This window comes from Phoenix dactylifera, unplaced genomic scaffold (genome assembly GCF_009389715.1).
Source record: "Phoenix dactylifera cultivar Barhee BC4 unplaced genomic scaffold, palm_55x_up_171113_PBpolish2nd_filt_p 000143F, whole genome shotgun sequence".
Lineage (NCBI taxonomy): Eukaryota > Viridiplantae > Streptophyta > Magnoliopsida > Arecales > Arecaceae > Phoenix > Phoenix dactylifera.
The window spans coordinates 487778-506016 of NW_024067698.1; the positions used below are offsets into that span (position 1 = coordinate 487778).

Below are 18239 nucleotides of genomic sequence, written 5' to 3' on the forward strand. Positions count from 1 at the left end.
GAAGAAAATAACTTAGGGGCAATTCTGCTGTTTTTTCTAGTTCTTTTAGCCCTTAATATCTTTAGTTATTTCAGAAATATATTTTGGCAAGGTTGTTAAGACTGCGTCATGGGACTGTGACAGATCACTGGTCAGTATGGCATATACTATGGTAGGTTCCATACTAATGCATGGTTCATTCTGCACGGCTGGTAACCTGCATGGACACGGATTGGTGATAGGCTGGTCCGGGACCATGGTATTTGAATTGCTGGATCTATGGGTTTCTTTTTGGGCATGAGACTGATGTGGATAATGTTGAGGCTGGTATATCAACAATGATGTCACTTTAGATCTCTTATTAGTTGTGCTGGCATTCCTCTATCAAACACTTGGGACAAATCATGCTTTTTGAGTATGTGATTCTGGAGGTCTTTCTCGTCTCATATGGGTACTTGATCTTGCCTTGGTTATGCATGTTCATGTTGTTTAGACTTTTTTTTTAGTTATTTGATTATTTGGCTGTAAACTTACATGTGTTATGGATCTTTTAACATTTATGTCTTAAGTAGCATAATTCGCAAAATTAGTGCTAGGGCAAAGAAAGTAAACTTTAGGAAAAGGAGATTGGTTGTGATAGTAATGTTCTTGTATGTAACGGTATATCTGTTATTCTCCACCAACTGTTTGATGTGAGTCATAATTTACTTGTTCGATTATGGATTGTAGAAGACCCTGTCCTTCTTGCTTCCTATTTACATATGCTATATTTTTAGAACTCTAATATTTCTCTTGCTGTTTGCATGAGGAGGTTATTATTATAGTAAGCAGTTGTCCTAAGTCTCATGCTCTTTGCTAACAAAACATTTTTTGAAACAGTTGATGGATGTGAATGAAAGTCCTATTTATGTCCTTCTGAATCCTTCGATCAACCATGCTCAAAAGGACCTTCCAGTACCCATATTTGAAAGTGGTGCGTGCTTGCCCATAAAACCTTCTTTTGTTTTCCTCTTATTCTCATTTACAGTATGTGATGCTTTGTACAGCAAAGACTCAAATCTTGCCAATCTGTTTCTTGTTTTCTTCCCTGAAAGAACAAACAGAGGCAAAATTTGTTAAAAATCTTTGTCCAGTTATCTATGATTTTGTGCGTCTATCTCTTTTGTTACTTCAAATAAGATTTTAAATCATGGCAATTTCATGCACTTTCATCCTTGCAAGTGGCAACATCAGTGGCCTTTTCTCCCCCAACCCCCTCCGCATCTCTGTCTCTCTCTCGGTGGGGGGGTGGGGGTGGCTTGTACTGTTAATTTTTTACTGTGTAATGTCAGTTGTGGGCACCTTTATTTAAAGCGCTTCTCATTTTGTAGTGTCCAATAATTGCTGGGGAATATGTCTTAAAAGGAAACCTCTCTATTTACACTTCCATGGTATGTAAGAAGTTGTGGGTCGGACATGCTGAATGTGATTGGGAAAAGTTGGTTTTGTCGTGGCACAGATTATGAAGAGTAGCAGTGAGATGCATTTCTTCTACTCCTACACCTGTTAAATGTAACCTCCCACCCTAAAAATAAGCGAGGAATTTTTTTGGAATTGCTTCTCATTTATAAGTTGTGAAATTTTGTGTCATATCCTTGTTCCTTTTTCGGCCACAGGGCTGAAACCACTGATGGTCCCTTTATCTGCCTATTTTCATGCTTCTGCACATATGGTTAAGATGTGAGTAGAGTGAAGGATTATAAAGAACTAGATGAAATAATGGTTATGCTCCAAGAGAAGCCCAGCCTTTTTTAACGATGACTTCATGGTTTTAGCCTTCAAAGCACTAGTTTGCTAGTATTGGTAGATACAAAATAAAACATAAAGGGGCATCCCACTGCATGATGTTCTCACCATTACGGGGTTTGGAGAGGGTCAGATATACGCAGCTTACCCCATGTGTAGAGAGATTGTTTTCATGTTTCAAATTTGTGACACCCAAGTCACAGTGAGCAACTTTGCCATGGCACCAAGGTCCACCCTCTAGATAGAAAATATGTTTTATTTTTAGATAAAAATAAAAACATACTTTAAAATTTTCTTTTTAAAAAAATCCACCTTTTCCATAGCTCATAATGATTTTGATGGTGGTTCAATCGTGAGCATATAGGCAATGAAGCGGCTCTAAGGCACTTACTTCTGTGTTATTTCAGAAATAATGTGACTATCTAGTATTGCTTGCCACATATTCATTTCAGTTCAAATCTACTAAAGCCTTTAGTGGACTATGTGATCTCCAAAATAATAGAACCATGATAAGACCAACATATGATGCATGATAATCTGTAAGGATTTTTGTCTTTCAATATATTGCAACATAATTCAGCCTAGTGATGCATGATCAGGTCTTTGTAGTGTTGATGGTGATTTATGTGAAGAGGTATATTATGGGGCTTGTTGAATTATTGCTGGAGATGAGGACCTTGCCAATTTTGCAAAATGGTGTGAAGATTTTCTCTTTACCTTAGATTCTGCAAAACCCATCTACCTTTCAGGTTTCTCTAACTTCATATTAGAGGGACCTCCCCGAATTTGATGCTAGTTGATCAAACAAGATAGAAATTTGGTATTTTTTAAGGCTCAAGAGCATTTAAGTTAGGGTACATGAGAGCGAGCCATGATTAAGAAACATTTGTCTTATGCTTAGATGTTAATTCTTGCAGGACAAAATCATTTGTGATTTCAGCAATAGATGAGGCACTACAGAAAAGAGATTTAGAGGAGGAAACATCAATCTAGGTGTTTGTTTTGATGAAGCAATTGTAGGAATTAACAGTTCCTAAGAAACATGGGAAGAAACTAGGGAATTTTTTGTAAAAAACTTAAAGACATAGGATAAAACTAGAACGAAGCAGCAAAATTGAAAAGGAGATAAAAAAGTAAGTTCTATGGATTCATTATCACCATATAAACCTAGGACTCTTGGTTAAGTAATCATCACCAACAAGTATTGTGTATGATTTTTCATACACTACACCAACATTGTTAACTTGCAGTTCATGTTGCACACATGTGGATGCAGCTTGGTGACTGCACTGCATCAACACTCGTTGCATAGTGAGTTGCCAGGTGCTTGCATAATGCCCAAGTGGCTTGTGTGTTGGCCAAGACTATATGGATTGTTATCAAGGGTGGCAAATGGGTCGAGTCGGGCCGGATGTGGGGTGAGTTGGATACTGGTTGGGTTGGATGCAGATTGTGTCAAATATCTATCAACCTGGACCTGGTTTGTTTACTAAACCAGTCACAGTCTAAACCAGAAACCAACCTTTTTATTAAACAATTAACCCGACCCAACTTGCATAACTTGTTTAACAAATGGGACAAATTAGGTTAAATGGGTTTTAAGTTGGTTAAACAGGCCTTTAATGGGTAAAATGAGTCTTAAATGGGTCAAATCATGACTTGGCACAGCTATTAAACAGGTCAAAATTTGTTAAATGGGTCAAGACTCTAAACCTGAACTTGACGCACTGAATAAATGGTTAGGTTGGGTCTACTTGCTTACAGCTTGGTCCTGTTTATGCTTGATAGAAAACTTGAACTTGCTTAAATCGGGACTGTTGCGGGTCAGGTCCGCAGGTCAGGCGTAAATTGCCACCCTTGATTGATGGCTCGTGATTTGACAAGCCATGCCACTTACCAACATAGGAAGATTTGATGGCTGGTGGAAGGGGGCGGTGGCTGGAAAATTTTCATTATATATGCATTTCTATAACTACACAAACTCTTCCATAGTTAACTCTCCCATGAAAAAAAACTTACCCACCCAAGCTTATGTTTCTACAAATACAATACATCCTCTTATTTCAGAACTTCAGAAGAAAGTCCAACCCCTATACCATTAGTTTCCAAAAATCGAAATTCTCAATTGTTGGATCCAGGATAACCAAAATTGCTGCTGCTTTAAATTTTAAAAATTAGAAACACATTCTAATATGGAAACCTAAGCCAAATCCTTGTAGATTTAAATTCTCATGAGTCTAATTGATGGAACTCAGCTTACCATAGATACAGCCTCTTTGAAACTTTTCTTTTTGGTTTTGACACAATCTGCTTGCCTCCTTAGTGTTCTTACTTCAGTCGCACTTTATCATCTCCGCCATTGAATACCCATCCATGTTAAATGAGAGCAACAGAGAAGAACGGGGTTTTTTAGCGGAGTGAAGGACTTTCTATGCTTAAAGTAAGAGATCTCTACTTTAAAAATTGTTTTGATAATGCAAAAAATTAGTTTATCAAGTTTCATTTTCATTTAAAATACGAGATTTATGTCTAGATAAATGCATTTGTTATTTGAGGAACTTTGTATGTATGTTGAAGTCATAGTAAATTGCTACTTTAAGCACTAAAATTGATTGGTGAGAAGGAACAAGTTTAGGGATTGAGTGTAACATGGACATCTAGCTTGCTCGACTGTTCTGGATTACATTAATGAAGCTGTATTGGTAGTTAATACCATAACATTGGAAGCGTAAGAGGCCATTGGCATAGAGTTCTGACAGTTCTGATGCATTATGGTCCTACTATTATATTGGAGATCTTGGAGGATCTGTTGGTCTTGGAGATCTGAATGGTTGATGGCTTGATGCATTCTATATTTTTTTTGCAATTGCTAACGAATACTTGATATGGATGTTGGATCAGAGATGAGAAGTTCTAACGTTGGTACTCTAATTAGGTATGTTCAATTTAAGATCTAAAATCATTAGCCCTCCAATGCATTGCAGTTTTCCTAGGTCCATATTGGCAGAGATATAGGGATCGATACTATAAATTTCTAGTCCATGTTACAATCCTAGTCAGCATGATCGCCTTCATTGGGCTATTGAAATAATGCTCCAATATATTTGCTTCTGCAACACGTGTTGCGCCATTTTTTTGTTATTTTCCTGTTTTACTATTTGTTTGGAACCATAATAATGTATGCAACCTTTTCCACATAAGCTTATGAAGAACTATATGTTTATTGATTCATAAGTTGTTTGATTCACTTGACCTTTTAAAAACTGATAATCCTTTTAATTCTTGAGGCTTTTTTGGGAACTAATGTTTGCCTATCCTATTTCTTGAATGTTTTACAACCCTTGTGTTTGAATAATAAAAGCATATATAGTTCTGTTACTATATTTGCACAATTGTTTTATATATATACCTTAGATCATGGTGCTATTCAATGCATATATCCAAGGTAACATATTCTTTCTTACCTAATAAAAGTGCATTTTAGATTTCTTTGGCAAATTCAAGGTTTGATTCCTTGTTTAAACTTCAGTTTGATACCACCTTGTTTCTTATGTGGGGGTCTGGTAAATCAACCTCTTTCCTGTTGTTATATAAGTTTTATAAATAACACATTCCATCTTCTTAATCTTGTAAATTGCAGTAATGCATTATATTAATTGTGACTTATTCAGTTTACTGGACTTGTACCAAAACCATGGATGAAGTGCTTGAGATTTCTTTTCCAAAATGATGATTTTTATATCAGCGATTCAGAAGTGCTCTTCTGGATTTAAGCCTCTTTCCCAGAAAGCATGCCACACATGCCTCAAGTTTTAACTCATACTACCTTATTTAAAATCAGAAGTCACCTTACCCAGTAGATTCGAAGTGGAAATCTCTTACATAAAGCCTATACAGATTAAACTGGTATATAAAAGTTTTGAGGCCTATGACATTCTTAAAATATTGGCATGACAACTTGCTTAAAAACAAGACCCTATAATTTACAGTATTTTGTTGAACTCAAACACAGACATCTTACCAGAAATCCATATGGTGGAAGTAGTGAAGCCAATATGGTTTCCCTGATCTGTCGCTGGAAAATGATCTTCCCATGATCAAACAGGTAGATTAACTTCACATCTTGTTAGCAGGCCGCATCTTAACTGTGTTTTAAGTTGGTCCTTAGTTCCCTCAATCTGGTTTGGTCAATCTATATCATTGAAGCTTTAATTTAATCGTGTTTTATGGTTTTAATTTGATACACTGACCTGCATTTGTGCCACCTAATAAAACTGATTTGATTGTAGCAAGGGAATAATTATTATGATTTGGATTCTCTCTATGTAATTTTCTTAGTTGCAAAAGTATTTAATTCTGGAATTTAACTGACAATTGGCCTTCTATTCTGGAAATATGTCATTACTTTCAAGAGTTGCACGTCATTGATGGAATTCCTCAGCTCATATTTGTTAGATCAAACTACACCATTGAGGTTGGTCTTTTTCTTTCCATTTACTTACATTGCTATCTAGATGAGGCAGCAAACGTTTATCAAAATTGACATTTTTCTCCCAAAATTAAGACAGTAGAGGCCGAGCGAATTTCAGTTGATCATGTAGCTCATCTTAAGCCATCTGATGGTGGCTCGGCTGCAACACAATGTGAGGTTTCTTTCTTCAACTGAATTTATTATTTCATTTTATATTTTCTATTGTTTTCTTCTTTTGTATTTATAAATGTACTATGTGAACAGTGGCTGCCCATCTGACTGGCATGCATAGTGCCATCAAAATGCTAAATAGCAGAATTAGAGTTGTTCATCAATATCTGCAAGCAATGCAGAGAGGTACATTTTTATGACTTGAAATCACCTTTCAGACTTATTTAATATTGCATTGTTTTCAATTTCATTTGTGAGTTTCATGGACAATTTCCATTGGAGTAATGCTAGGGGGTGCCTGTTTCATGCACGCGAAAGGGCCTCCAGCCAAACATGGCAGGATGGGATTGGCGTGACTCATGGGAATTGATGCAACACATGGGGGGAGGGTGGTTTGAATATGGAGTTGCCAGGCCAGTTTTTAGTTGGCCCAAGGAACTCTTCATATGCGTTAGCAGGCACCTCGAAGCATTTTCGTTTTTCTAATACTTGGTGGAGGTTCTTTATGCCATGCTGCTTCGAGTTTACATCAACCTTTTCTTTTGTATCCTTTCCATTGCAATCCATTTTTACAAAATCTTTATGCTGAATGCTGTTTTTTGCATTAAAGTGCATTTCTTGCCACTATGTCCTGAATAGTAGAATCCAATCTTATTTATTTTAGTGATGAATGGCTTTAGTGTGAAACATCGAAAATTGGTGAATGGCTTTAGTGTGAAACATTGAAATCTTGCATCTTTGTAGCATGGGAAAAAAGATGGAAAATAATCAGAATTCCTCTTGCACTTCTTTCCACTTACAGTGCTGTAACTTTTAATTGTTGTTGATGGTGTGTTTCCTTGAATTTCCAAAAAATGCTCATAATTATAAAACATGCAGGTGATATTCCTCTTGACAATTCATTGCTTAGACAAGTCTTGAGCCTTCTGAGAAGATTGCCAGCCATGGAATCAGAGAAGTTCCAAGATGATTTTCTGATGGTATATATGTATTGAACAGATTGAGGCGTGCCAACTTTGCTTTGTGCATTTGCTCGTTTTGATGCATTAGACTTCTATTCTACTAAGCTGGGCTACATTGGCATAAAGCCTACTTTTTGCATATAAGATCATGATCATGACAGTACTGTTGGTTTCAAGCAATATAATCTTTTCCAGATGTTAGCTTCTTATATTATTCATCAGTAATTCAGTAACCATATTGATTTTTCATCTACAGGAATTTAACGACACACTTCTCATGACCTACCTCATGATGTTCACAAACTGTTCAAGGTATGCAAAAAGTCTCTTTTACTTGTAAAGAAAGAGAAAATGGTTAAGAGTTTACATAAATGGAAGGCTTAAATTTTGACTCAGGCCTTTTGTAATGCAATCGTGTCCTCCATTAAGTAGGATCATGTAAATTAGAGGAGGAGAAGAGAGAGGGAGGGTGAAGACAGCAATGCCATTTTATATTTGCACTAGATGATCTATTAAATAGTAGAACAGAGGGTCTTGAAATGGGTACATGGCAGTTTTGCATCAACCTAAGGACATATTTGGTTGCAAGAAATGTGCATCCAAGTGGTCCCTTGAAACTTTGATCCGTGATCCCCACCCTGCAGTTAATAAGATGCTCGTTTATTTGTTTACAAATTCTTTTTTAAGAGGCTTCTATAGGAACCAAAGTGACATTGTCTGCTTGCTTCTCTGCCACTGCCAGTAAAATTAACATATGCATATATTTGTTCCAATGAAATCTGAAAGCCTATTGTCTCGTGAGATTTTATTCTTGTGCATTTGTTTGATAGACATGGAAATTTATAGATCTGGGGCTGTTTGTCAAGTTATTTCAGGCATGTGATAACAACTTGTTCTTGAACTCTGCAGTACCATGAATGAGCTGGTTGATAAATTCAACACAACCTATGACAGGCAGAGTAGAAGGGGAGGCCGGACTGCTTTCATATAGCTGGTGTGCTTGTTTTACTGGCATTCTGTCTCGAAGTTTTTCCTTCATTAGTTGGTTCTAGAGTTAAATTTTCTTCTCAGTTATAGAAGGGGTGATCATATGCTTCATACTTTTTGTAACTTCTCATTTTTGCTGTTGATGCCTCCAGATAGGAGGGTAAAGTTTTTAACCTTGTTTTTGAAATTTGTTTGTGCATCAAAGATCTATCGCATGGTTTGGGTCATGCATTCTAGATTTCAGAATGTTTTGCAAACTCGAATTCCCTTTGTTCTTCTCAACAGGTGGTATTGAAGTTTTAAGAAATGAGAATGGAATTTGTCATGTGTTTGTTTATCTCCATAGCTCCTCGTACATGCAATGCGTGTGCCATGGACATCAAGTAATCATTTGCTATTTGTGGAGCACATATTGGGATTCTGAGTATATATTAGAAGGCTAGTAATGATGGCAGATGAACTTATTGGTCAAATCAACCAAGTGCTGTCGTGGGTTGATGTTTGCCTGGCAGTTCCGGTTAGGTTTAAATGGGATACCAAAGTATTGCGTAACAGGTCCAAACTCCCTACTACGGATTCTTGACATTATGGAGGGTCGAAAACTGTACCTGAAATGCCTGTTATCAATTGCAAAGTTCGGCGGAGAAACATCCAAAGTTTCAGAATTAGTTTAAACATTTCTACCTTTCTCATAATCCATCATAGGTGGCAGTCTGTATGGTTGTCAGATACCCCGTTGCAAGCTACTGCAGATTAAGTTCATGCTGTTTTGCGTCCAGGAAGATCTATGTTCTGACTTCAAATGGGCTTCGAGATGTATGGCACCTAATATCAGATCCCTTGGGTCGGATTCCTTCTTTATTGCAATCTTTTTAAAATTCTATGGGGTATTCTTCAAATTGAACCGGAACAGTTTTACGGTACAGAACAATAATGGTTTCTGTTATTGATTTTGGATCCATCGGCGAGGCAATCTGCCTCTGATTCTGAAGTATTCGCCTGAACATATACTGAAACTCGTCTGATCAGACAGCGTCACCGTTCAGATTTTCAACTGAAAAGTTGATGCCCAACTCCTCATCTGATCAGACAGCTTCACCGTTTAAACTGAAAATTGAAAATTGCAATCCCAACTCCTGCCGCCGTGGAGAGTTGCTGATCTGCATAGAAAAGCTCATCGGACTGGATAGGGTATTGAGAACAGGACAGAAAAAAAGAGCCTCGTGTAGAATAGAATAACCTGTCTTTTTTATGCCTGGGTTTTGAGCCCTCTGAGTTGGATTTCTCAGAGGCCGCCCATCTGAGTTAGACTTTTCAAAGTCCAAATCTGAGTAGGAGACTACTTCTTAGCTTTTCCTTACTGGATGGGGTGTTACAAAAATCTCTGACCGTAAGCAGTGCTACAGTTTGGACACTTGCACCATGGCCACCGTACGTTTCCTCAACATCTGAGTGACTACCTCTGAGTAGGCCAGGTAGTTTTGTTGGAGAAGCCTTCTTTTAGAAGAACCGAGGTTGCAAGTAGCAATGAGGTTGCCGGTGACTTGCACCCCTTTGGGATACCAAGATGCTTCTAGTGTGGGTCATGAGTGCCATCCTTCCATTCAGTCTTGCTTAGACCAGCAGCATATTTATACCTTTGCAATGACGCACCTACTGGAATAGCATTTATTTTGAAAAATACAATCCAAATCCTACTGTTCGCAATTGTGGTCTCCTATGCTTTGTGCTATCGTAGTGCCGCATGAACCAGTACTGTCTAAACCTGCTTTTGTGCAATGCGAATGGCAACGGAAGCTGAACCTGTTTGAGCTATTACTTTACGGAGCAAATTATCAGGAAATAAAAAAGGAGATATGCGGCTCAATATCACCAACCATGGCTCATACGGCCAATAGATTTTACATGATCTACTTGGCCTAAAGCTATCATCAATAAATACGTGCCATGCTCGTTAATGTGTCCCCTTTTAATAGCAATAACTTAGCTCATAATTAGGCTAAAACAACGTCACTTAGGGCAAGTCCTTCAGTCTAAATTTTAATTCTTTCTTGCATTGTAATTTTTTTATAATAGATGAATGCTATTGTTCTAGAGATGTGGGTGAAATTGGGTCACGTACTGACCTTTTTATCCAAAGAGTACCTTGTACCATATCAAATAATCTATAAACCGTATATATCAGATGAGGTGCGCTAAAACTGAAAAACCGTTGCGGATCAAGAGAGGAGATGAATAGTCTTGATCATTTTGTAAAGAGATACCACTATAACATCTTTCCCTATAAGACACATACATATGAAAATGAGACCCTCAGCATAAGTAGAATGGTAGCAAAGTTAGCTTCTGTAAATTCTTGGGTTAAATTCAGTCAGGGTTTATTTTCAATAAAAAGTTTCATGTCTTGTAATACTAAGTGAAGCTTAAACAGACTAGTTCATATCGAGCATAGAAAAAATTCATTAATTCAAGCACAAAAACCTTTTCTCGAGCGGCCGCAAGCACAAAACTGATAGAAGCCTGCTTTGCAATGGCAGTTGGAATAGGTCTATTCTAGTCATGGTTTCTTTTTCGGTAACCATCCCTCAGCCTAATCTCGAATGCTCCACCTTTTTCATCTGGGATGAAAATCATCATGGGAGGTCTTAGTTAATAATCAACTGCCATCAGAGAAGAAGAAAAAAGAAAAGATAACTGCTTCCTTTTTCTGAACCTCGATACCAGGCATGGAAGCACCATTGTAGCATCAACTTCATACTTCGAGAAAAGAGTCTGGTCCTGAATGACTCCAAGATGATTTAGCCTTCTAAACTGGACCTTGCTATAGTCCATTCTCTTCCTGCTTCCCAAGATATAAAAGGAGACGAGAGAGATATATCAAATCCTGTTCTTGATGTAGGAAATGCAAGTTGCTACAATTGTCAATGCTTCATGTCCAAAGGAACTTTTCAACATCAGCAGCACTCTTTAGGTCTGGCATGGAAAACACCATATTTTCAGATGCAAAGAGTCCATAAAATAGCCATCCATCATCTTCATCTCTGCTGTACTTCTTGAACTTACACACAAAGGGTCAATACCAAATTTATATTGTCAGATAAATTCATGGCACTGCCATCCATCCTTGCAACCCATCTCACAGCCATTTGCACAAATTGTGAGGCCCGGTCGATCTCTTGAAAGTTCCACAAATCTGTCTTTGCTTTTAGCCAGCAACCTAGTGTTTCCCACACCAAGCCAGCGTAGGCCACGGAAGAAAGGAGGGGCAAGTAGCCAAAAAGAAGCGTTTGACAACCCACTACAGCTATAGAGATCAAGCTTTCGAAGTGGTCTTCTTTTGCCCTCAAATGCTTCCATTGAACCCAGCACTGTTATAGAAGCATCAGTGACATAGAAACAACTCCGGATGCTGAGGTTGGTGATTTCTCTACAGACCTCAGCAATAGTAGACATACCTTTATCTGACAATCCAGGCAGGTAACCCAGATCAAGAGTTGATAAAGTTCTCCTAATAATGCCATCCTGATACAACAAAAGCGCTATCCCTCTATCTGTGATCCTTTTGCAGCCCCTTAGACATAAAGAAGCAATCGGGCAACTCCCATGACCAAGGGCTGCTAAACCACTGTCAGTAATATCAGCTCCACCAAGATCCAATGTAGTCAATTTACAAAGTTTTGAAATTGAAATGAGCCCAACATCTGCAGTGCTTTTGCATCCTGAAAGGTCCAGAACCTCCAAATTTCTGCATAAGGATAGAGATTCTGCAGTTTCACTGGTTACAAGATTGCAGGACAACAATCTCACTTCAACAAGGGAGTTTGTGGCATCAGCAAGATTGTGAAATGCCAAATCTGACAAGAAAAAAGCATTGACGACCTCAAACCTTTTCAAGTTCTTGCAGGAGTGAAGAAAAGATACATAGCCTGCATCGGTCACTCGAGAAAATCCACCAAGTCTTACTGATTCAAGTCTTCTACATCCCTCAGATAGGAGGAGAATACCAACATCATTCACCCTTCTGAAAGTGGCTGGGTAATTTTGTCTACTCCGTGTAAGCGAAAGGCTAGTCAAATTTCTACAGGAGCCTAGAGACTGAAGCCCTCTGTTGGTCAAGTCATTGTGCAAAGAAGGCTCCTCCAGTGGTTTATCTTCAAGACACAGCCCAACCAATTGAGGAAGACTGCTTGCAATAGCTATAAGAAGTTCATCTTTTATTTTATTTAAAACAAGAGATAGCGACTGCAGTCCATTACTATTGGGCCTTAGAAAGGAACTGCCAGCACCAGCTAACGACGCGGTTGAATTCCTATCAGCTCCAGCTTTAAGGACAAGCAGCTTGGCTTGCCAATCAGATATAGGCTGCAACAGCAGAACTCTAATGGTTTTCGGAAGGATGAGCTGGATGAATTCAAGATCACTTGGGCCATCATATTGGACATGGAACTTTATAGACAGAGACTGCAAAGCAGCGGAAACAAATTGAAATATATGAATTTAACTCATCATTTTCTGTTTCAAACAATATGTGAAAGGAAACTGAAAATTTGGAATCTTGTATTTATAAATTTTCACCTCCAAGTACAAGCATCCCTTGAGCATCTTTGCTATGGAATTGTTGCAGTCATCAGGTGATTCAAGCTCACATGGACGTACCATTTCCAATGATAAAAGTCTGACATGGTAAAAGGAAATTAACTGCAATCCAAAGAACATGGATGATAGTACAAAATGAAGTAATAACTTCACCATTCCCTCCACAACAGTCAATCAAATTAGATTCGACTGAAGCCACTGCTTATTTGAGCTTGAATAAAACAAGCATGGAATATGTAAGAGTTAAGGAGCTAAATGACTTAATTAAAGCTCAAAATTATACAAACACATATTTAGTATGTGTAAGAAGCCAATTAATGGAATTGGAACAAAAAATTGATAAAATGCATAATTTCTTTAAGAAAGAAATTCAAACCTTGAGAAAACTTAAGGGAATAAAAATAGAAGAAAAACAGGAAGTAATAGAACTTCCAATGATACAACCACCAATTAAGGTAGAAGGTTTTAAATTACAAAACCAAAACTCTGAATTTCTAGAATTACTAGAAGACAGGTTGAAAAAATTACATATTGGAACAATAAAGGAGAATCAAATGGATGATTCTGAGTCTAGTAAATTGGAAGAAGTTTTCCAACAAAATGTTGATCTGAGTAATGATTCAAGTCTAGAAAAATTAGAACAATAATTAAAATGTTTTAAGATTAATAATCTAGATGAATTATCAGAAATTAATCAGGTTAAATATGAACCAGCAAGGTTGGACCATTATTATTATAATTGGCCAACACCGGCAGATGCTCTAATTGAAGAAAATCAGCCTCATTTTCAGAATTCCTATTCAGGAAGACACATCTATGAATGGAACATAGATGGAATGAATGACAAACAGATAATAGATATCATACACAAAATGATGATGTATGCAACTGTTTGCCAAATAAATGGTAACACAGATCATCAAATTGTTCAGTTTATGGTAACTGGATTTGTGGGACAACTAAGAGGATGGTGGCAAAATTATCTCACCAATGACCAAAGAACGAAATTTTAAGTCATCAAAAAATAATAAAAATCGAGCCAAATCAGGCAGGAACCAGTAGTGTGGCTACTACTAAGCAAGATGCAGTGTATACACTAGGCCTTGCAATAGTACAAAATTGGTTAGGTCATGAAATATCAGTGACCGATAGCATCAAATCATTATTAATCAACTTAAAATGTCCAACTTTGACCCATTTTAGATGGTATAAAGATACTTTCCTTAGCAGAGTCATGCAACTTACAGACTCTAATTCAGAAAGATGGAAGACCAAATTTGTAGAAGGTCTACCTCATTTATTTGCAGAAAGAATCAAGAAGACTCTAAGAGATAGATATAATGAAACTTCTATTGACTATCAAAATTACACCTATGGACAATTAATAAATGTTTGTGTCCAACAAGGATTAGCTTTATGCAATGATTTAAAGCTAAAAAAAAAGCCTAAGAAGCAAAAGCTCACAGAAAAATATTAATTAGGAGAATTTTGTGACCAATTTGCCTATGACATGGGCGGCCAAGAAAATCCAATAAAAAAGAAGAAAAAACATGTTAGAAGAAAACCACATAATGATAAGTGGTATAAAACTCGAAGAAAGAAGCGTAAGGAAAAACTCCCTCCTAGAGAGAAAAGACCTAAAAATGAAATTAAATGTTTTAGGTGTGGGAGATTTGGTCATTTTGCAACTGATTGCAAATTAAGAGATAAAATCAATCAATTAAAGATTGATGATCATTTAAAAGATCAATTAGCAAAATTAATGCTAAACTCTTCATTAGAAGATCAAGAAAGAACTAATAATAGTTCCACATCAGATGATGAGATAAACATCATCTCCTCAAGTTCTTCCTCTGAGTCAAATTCTGATTCAGACATCTGCTGTTGTAATAAATCAAATTGCAACAAGACTATTGGAACTGACTAATAGTCAAGAAGAAATTCTTAAGATATTAAATCATGCTACTAATAACGATACGAAAAGAAAGTTACTAGAGTTCTTAATTGAGAAGAACCCTAGCATTGACAATTCAGGGCCAAAGATACCCAGCCCAGGATATCAGTTAAGTGAAGTCCTGAATAGATTTTACTCCTCTCAAATGAAAGAGAAACCAGTTTCAATAAATGAATTAAAACAAAAGGTTAGCCAATTAGAAATAGAAATTACTCTATTAAAAAAGGATAACCAACATATTAGATCTAGACTTTTAGATCTAGAAACATCAAAAGAATCATCTTTAGATAGAAAAGGAAAGAAAATTATCTTTCAAGATACTGATGGCTTACCTGAATATTTAAATATGTTAAAACAAGCAGCCAGTCAAAAATGGTATATCAAAATTGATAATAAAATCAATCAAAATCATCTTTTGCAAAATATAATCTCTTATTGATTCTGGTGCAGATTTTAATTGTATCAAAGGAGTAGTTCCGAAAATCTATCTGGTTAAGACTACTCAATTAGCTACAATAGCTGAAGGCACTAGATTGCATATTTTTGATAAATTTCAGATGCATATATCAGTACAAATGATATGGACATTCAAACATCATTTGTCATAATCAAAAATTTGACCCATAATGTCTTTCTACGAACACCTTTCCTAGACAATATCATACCTATCAATAGGATAGACAAAACAGGAATCCTTATTGAAAAACAAGGCAAACAAATTAAGTTTTCTTTTGTAATTGACCCTCAGACAAAGGTCATTAACGAAGTAAAAGAACTTATTCAAAAGGAGAAACTATTAATCTCCTCTCCGCAAAGCAAACAAGACTTTAAATTAAAAAGTCTCGGATATATTCCTAACTATTATACAGCATCAGTCAATGACTATAATCAGTCAGAAAGAATTCCGCAATGGACACCACAGCAGGAGGCCATGGTGAGTATGAAAAAAGGAAAAATTGATAAGGTAAAAAATTTGCCTTGTAATCAAAATGCATCAACTATTGATGCTATCCTGAAACAGGTAAAGTATTATACATATTATAATACAAGTTTTGAGGATAATCCTCCCTAATATATGTGTTTTGCTAGAACATATAATCGAGGCAGAAAATTTACTGCTCGATATGTCAGGGGATGCAGTGCTAATGCACTTCCCATGAGTACAGAAAATGTTCTTGCTCATTATGATTGGGGACGCAGTGCCAATGCACTTCCCACAAGAATTTCACAAATTGTGAACTTGGTATTCTATTTGAAAAAGGATCAAAAGAATAACCAAAATAGCAAATTTCTATCCCACAATGAATCATGGTGTAACCAACTTCATTCTTTAAGCCATGTATTACAGGAATAATATCTCGATACTTAACTCCAGAGAAGTAATCTGGAAAGGTATATGAATCATTATTATAATGAAGATAATCTGAATAATTAATGATTCATCGAGTCAAGAATAATATTGACTCATTGGCAACAGAATGGTAATAACCAATTATGGTTAAAAGTCATAATTGCAACTGCCTCTATAAAAAGTAAGGCAGCCAAATTCAAAAAGACAGTCATGTGATCAGCCAAAATCGTAGCTGAGTCACCAACCATTGTCCCGAAGGAATCTACTTTCGGCAGAAACACATCAACTTTGTGTCTACATCAGCACATAGCTTTTGGCAGAAGATATCCCCTCCAGCCAACAAAGAGAATCATCTTTATTAAAACTGCTTAATGTCAAAATAGCTTTGCCAGCACATCACTGCGGATGAAGCGATATCTTCTCCAGCAAGCAAAAGGAATCTACTTTTTCAAAAAGCTACTTTTATAAAAGAAGCTACAAGTCATATCAAGTCAATTTTGTCTTTTCTTCAGGCGGAAAGAATCGCTTCTGATCAGAGAAAATGGAAGATGCTTTTTGAAAAGCTACTTTGTAAAAAGCACGATGCCTTGCTTTATTTTGCTTTGAGTTTTTTCAGTCCTTCCTTTTCTTTTTTTAAGTTGAATCATTGTTTTATCTGTCGGCCATGAGCGACAGACTAACTTTCGGACTCCAAAATAGATTGGAATCCACCTTTATAACTCGGTCTATAAGAAGAGATGCCCTCGCACTTGCAAAGGCGGAAGCTTTCAGACCTTTGGAGTAATTGAATTTCTTTTCTCCAACTCTGAGCTTGCGTTCTTCCTCCTTCCGCTTTCTCCCCACTTTTGGTATTAGAGCCAAGTTGGCATTGTTCAGTTCATAGGCCTGAGCCCAAGAGGGAGGCTACTGGTAGTACCTCGAGCCAGACCGTAGTAGGCAACTATTCTTTGTGAGGGATCATAGGCCAAGGCATAAGCGCCGGAGAAAGGCCTTATTGAGCCAACCTCACGGGGGTAGGGAACTGGGCATAGCCAGAATGGCTGGCTAAGTGCATCTGACAGTGCTAGGTGCATTAAGGTATGGATGTTCAGACCTTAATCATTTTATGTTATGTTTTTTTATTATGATTCATAGACTAAGGACATGAACTGGTTGTCATAATCCATCGTATGTTGAATTATGTATCGTTCAAACTGAAGTTATTAGAATGACTAGCGGGTTACTAATCTCAAATATCTACTATACTGTTTGAGTTGAGGTTGAGGTTAGGAAGGCATGTTTGCCCGTTGATGCCGGGGTGGCGAGTAGGGCATGTTGGGGCATTTTGTTGCCATGTTCCTGAAGACCACCTCAGAAACAGTACAGTATGAAAATAGATTGATTGGAGACCCAGGTTGTAGTTAATTCTGCGATTAAAGTTTGAAAGGTATATAGTTCAACTAGATTAAAGGATTTAGACACCATATCTTCATGGTGGTAGTATTTTGAGTCTTAGAATCAAAAGAAATGATCATAAGATGAAAAGGTTAAGATCCATAACATGATAGCTTTATGCATAGAGCACTAGCCAGTAAGCCAAAGTCATGGAAAATAAGCCCAGGTTCAACCTCTAATGATAATAATGAATATAATCTAGTAAAATATGCTGAATCAATAGAATATCCAAAATATTTGGATGAATTAAACAATTGGACAATTCCAAAGGTTAATCCAAGCCAAATCTATAGAAAAGAATGGCTTGAGATTAGTTCAAAAATGATAGTAAAAACTATTGAAAGAACTATCCCAGTGAAATAACAATCTGAAACATTTAAATTGTTAAATGAAGATGACATCAAAGCATACCGAAAGAAGTATAATTTTATACACATCGGTATGGTACAGGTTTCATTTAAACCTTTAATTTTTCTAGGAATTGATTCTAGTATCATGTCCATAATTAGGGACGGAAGAAACAATGATTTCAAATCATCTTTGGCAGCA

The 18239-nt window shown here is 36.8% G+C and overlaps 2 protein-coding genes across 3 annotated transcripts in view; one reads left to right on the plus strand and one right to left on the minus strand.

Moving 5' to 3' along the window:
- The window catches only part of LOC103711993 (F-box protein At-B), a 35695-nt gene that overhangs the window by 7246 nt on the left and 10210 nt on the right, over positions 1–18239 (minus strand). Inside the window, exons 4-5 of one of the 2 annotated variants that reach the window (XM_017844004.3) lie at positions 12931–13030; positions 10695–12816 (exon numbers count right to left, since the gene is read on the minus strand). The exons of the other annotated variant lie outside the window; for it this stretch is intronic. Coding sequence (XP_017699493.2) covers positions 11449–12816; positions 12931–13030 — 1468 coding nt within the window. The 3' untranslated portion in view covers positions 10695–11448. Of the gene's footprint in view, positions 1–10694; positions 12817–12930; positions 13031–18239 lie in introns of those variants that run through there. 2 annotated transcript variants of the gene reach the window in all.
- LOC103722390 (COP9 signalosome complex subunit 6-like) lies at positions 6128–8692 on the plus strand (the record flags this gene model as incomplete). Its single annotated transcript, XM_039116837.1, has 6 exons — positions 6128–6238; positions 6329–6407; positions 6500–6592; positions 7286–7386; positions 7625–7680; positions 8278–8692. Coding segments are annotated over 6 exons (522 nt in total), but the record flags the coding sequence as incomplete, so codon positions are not given.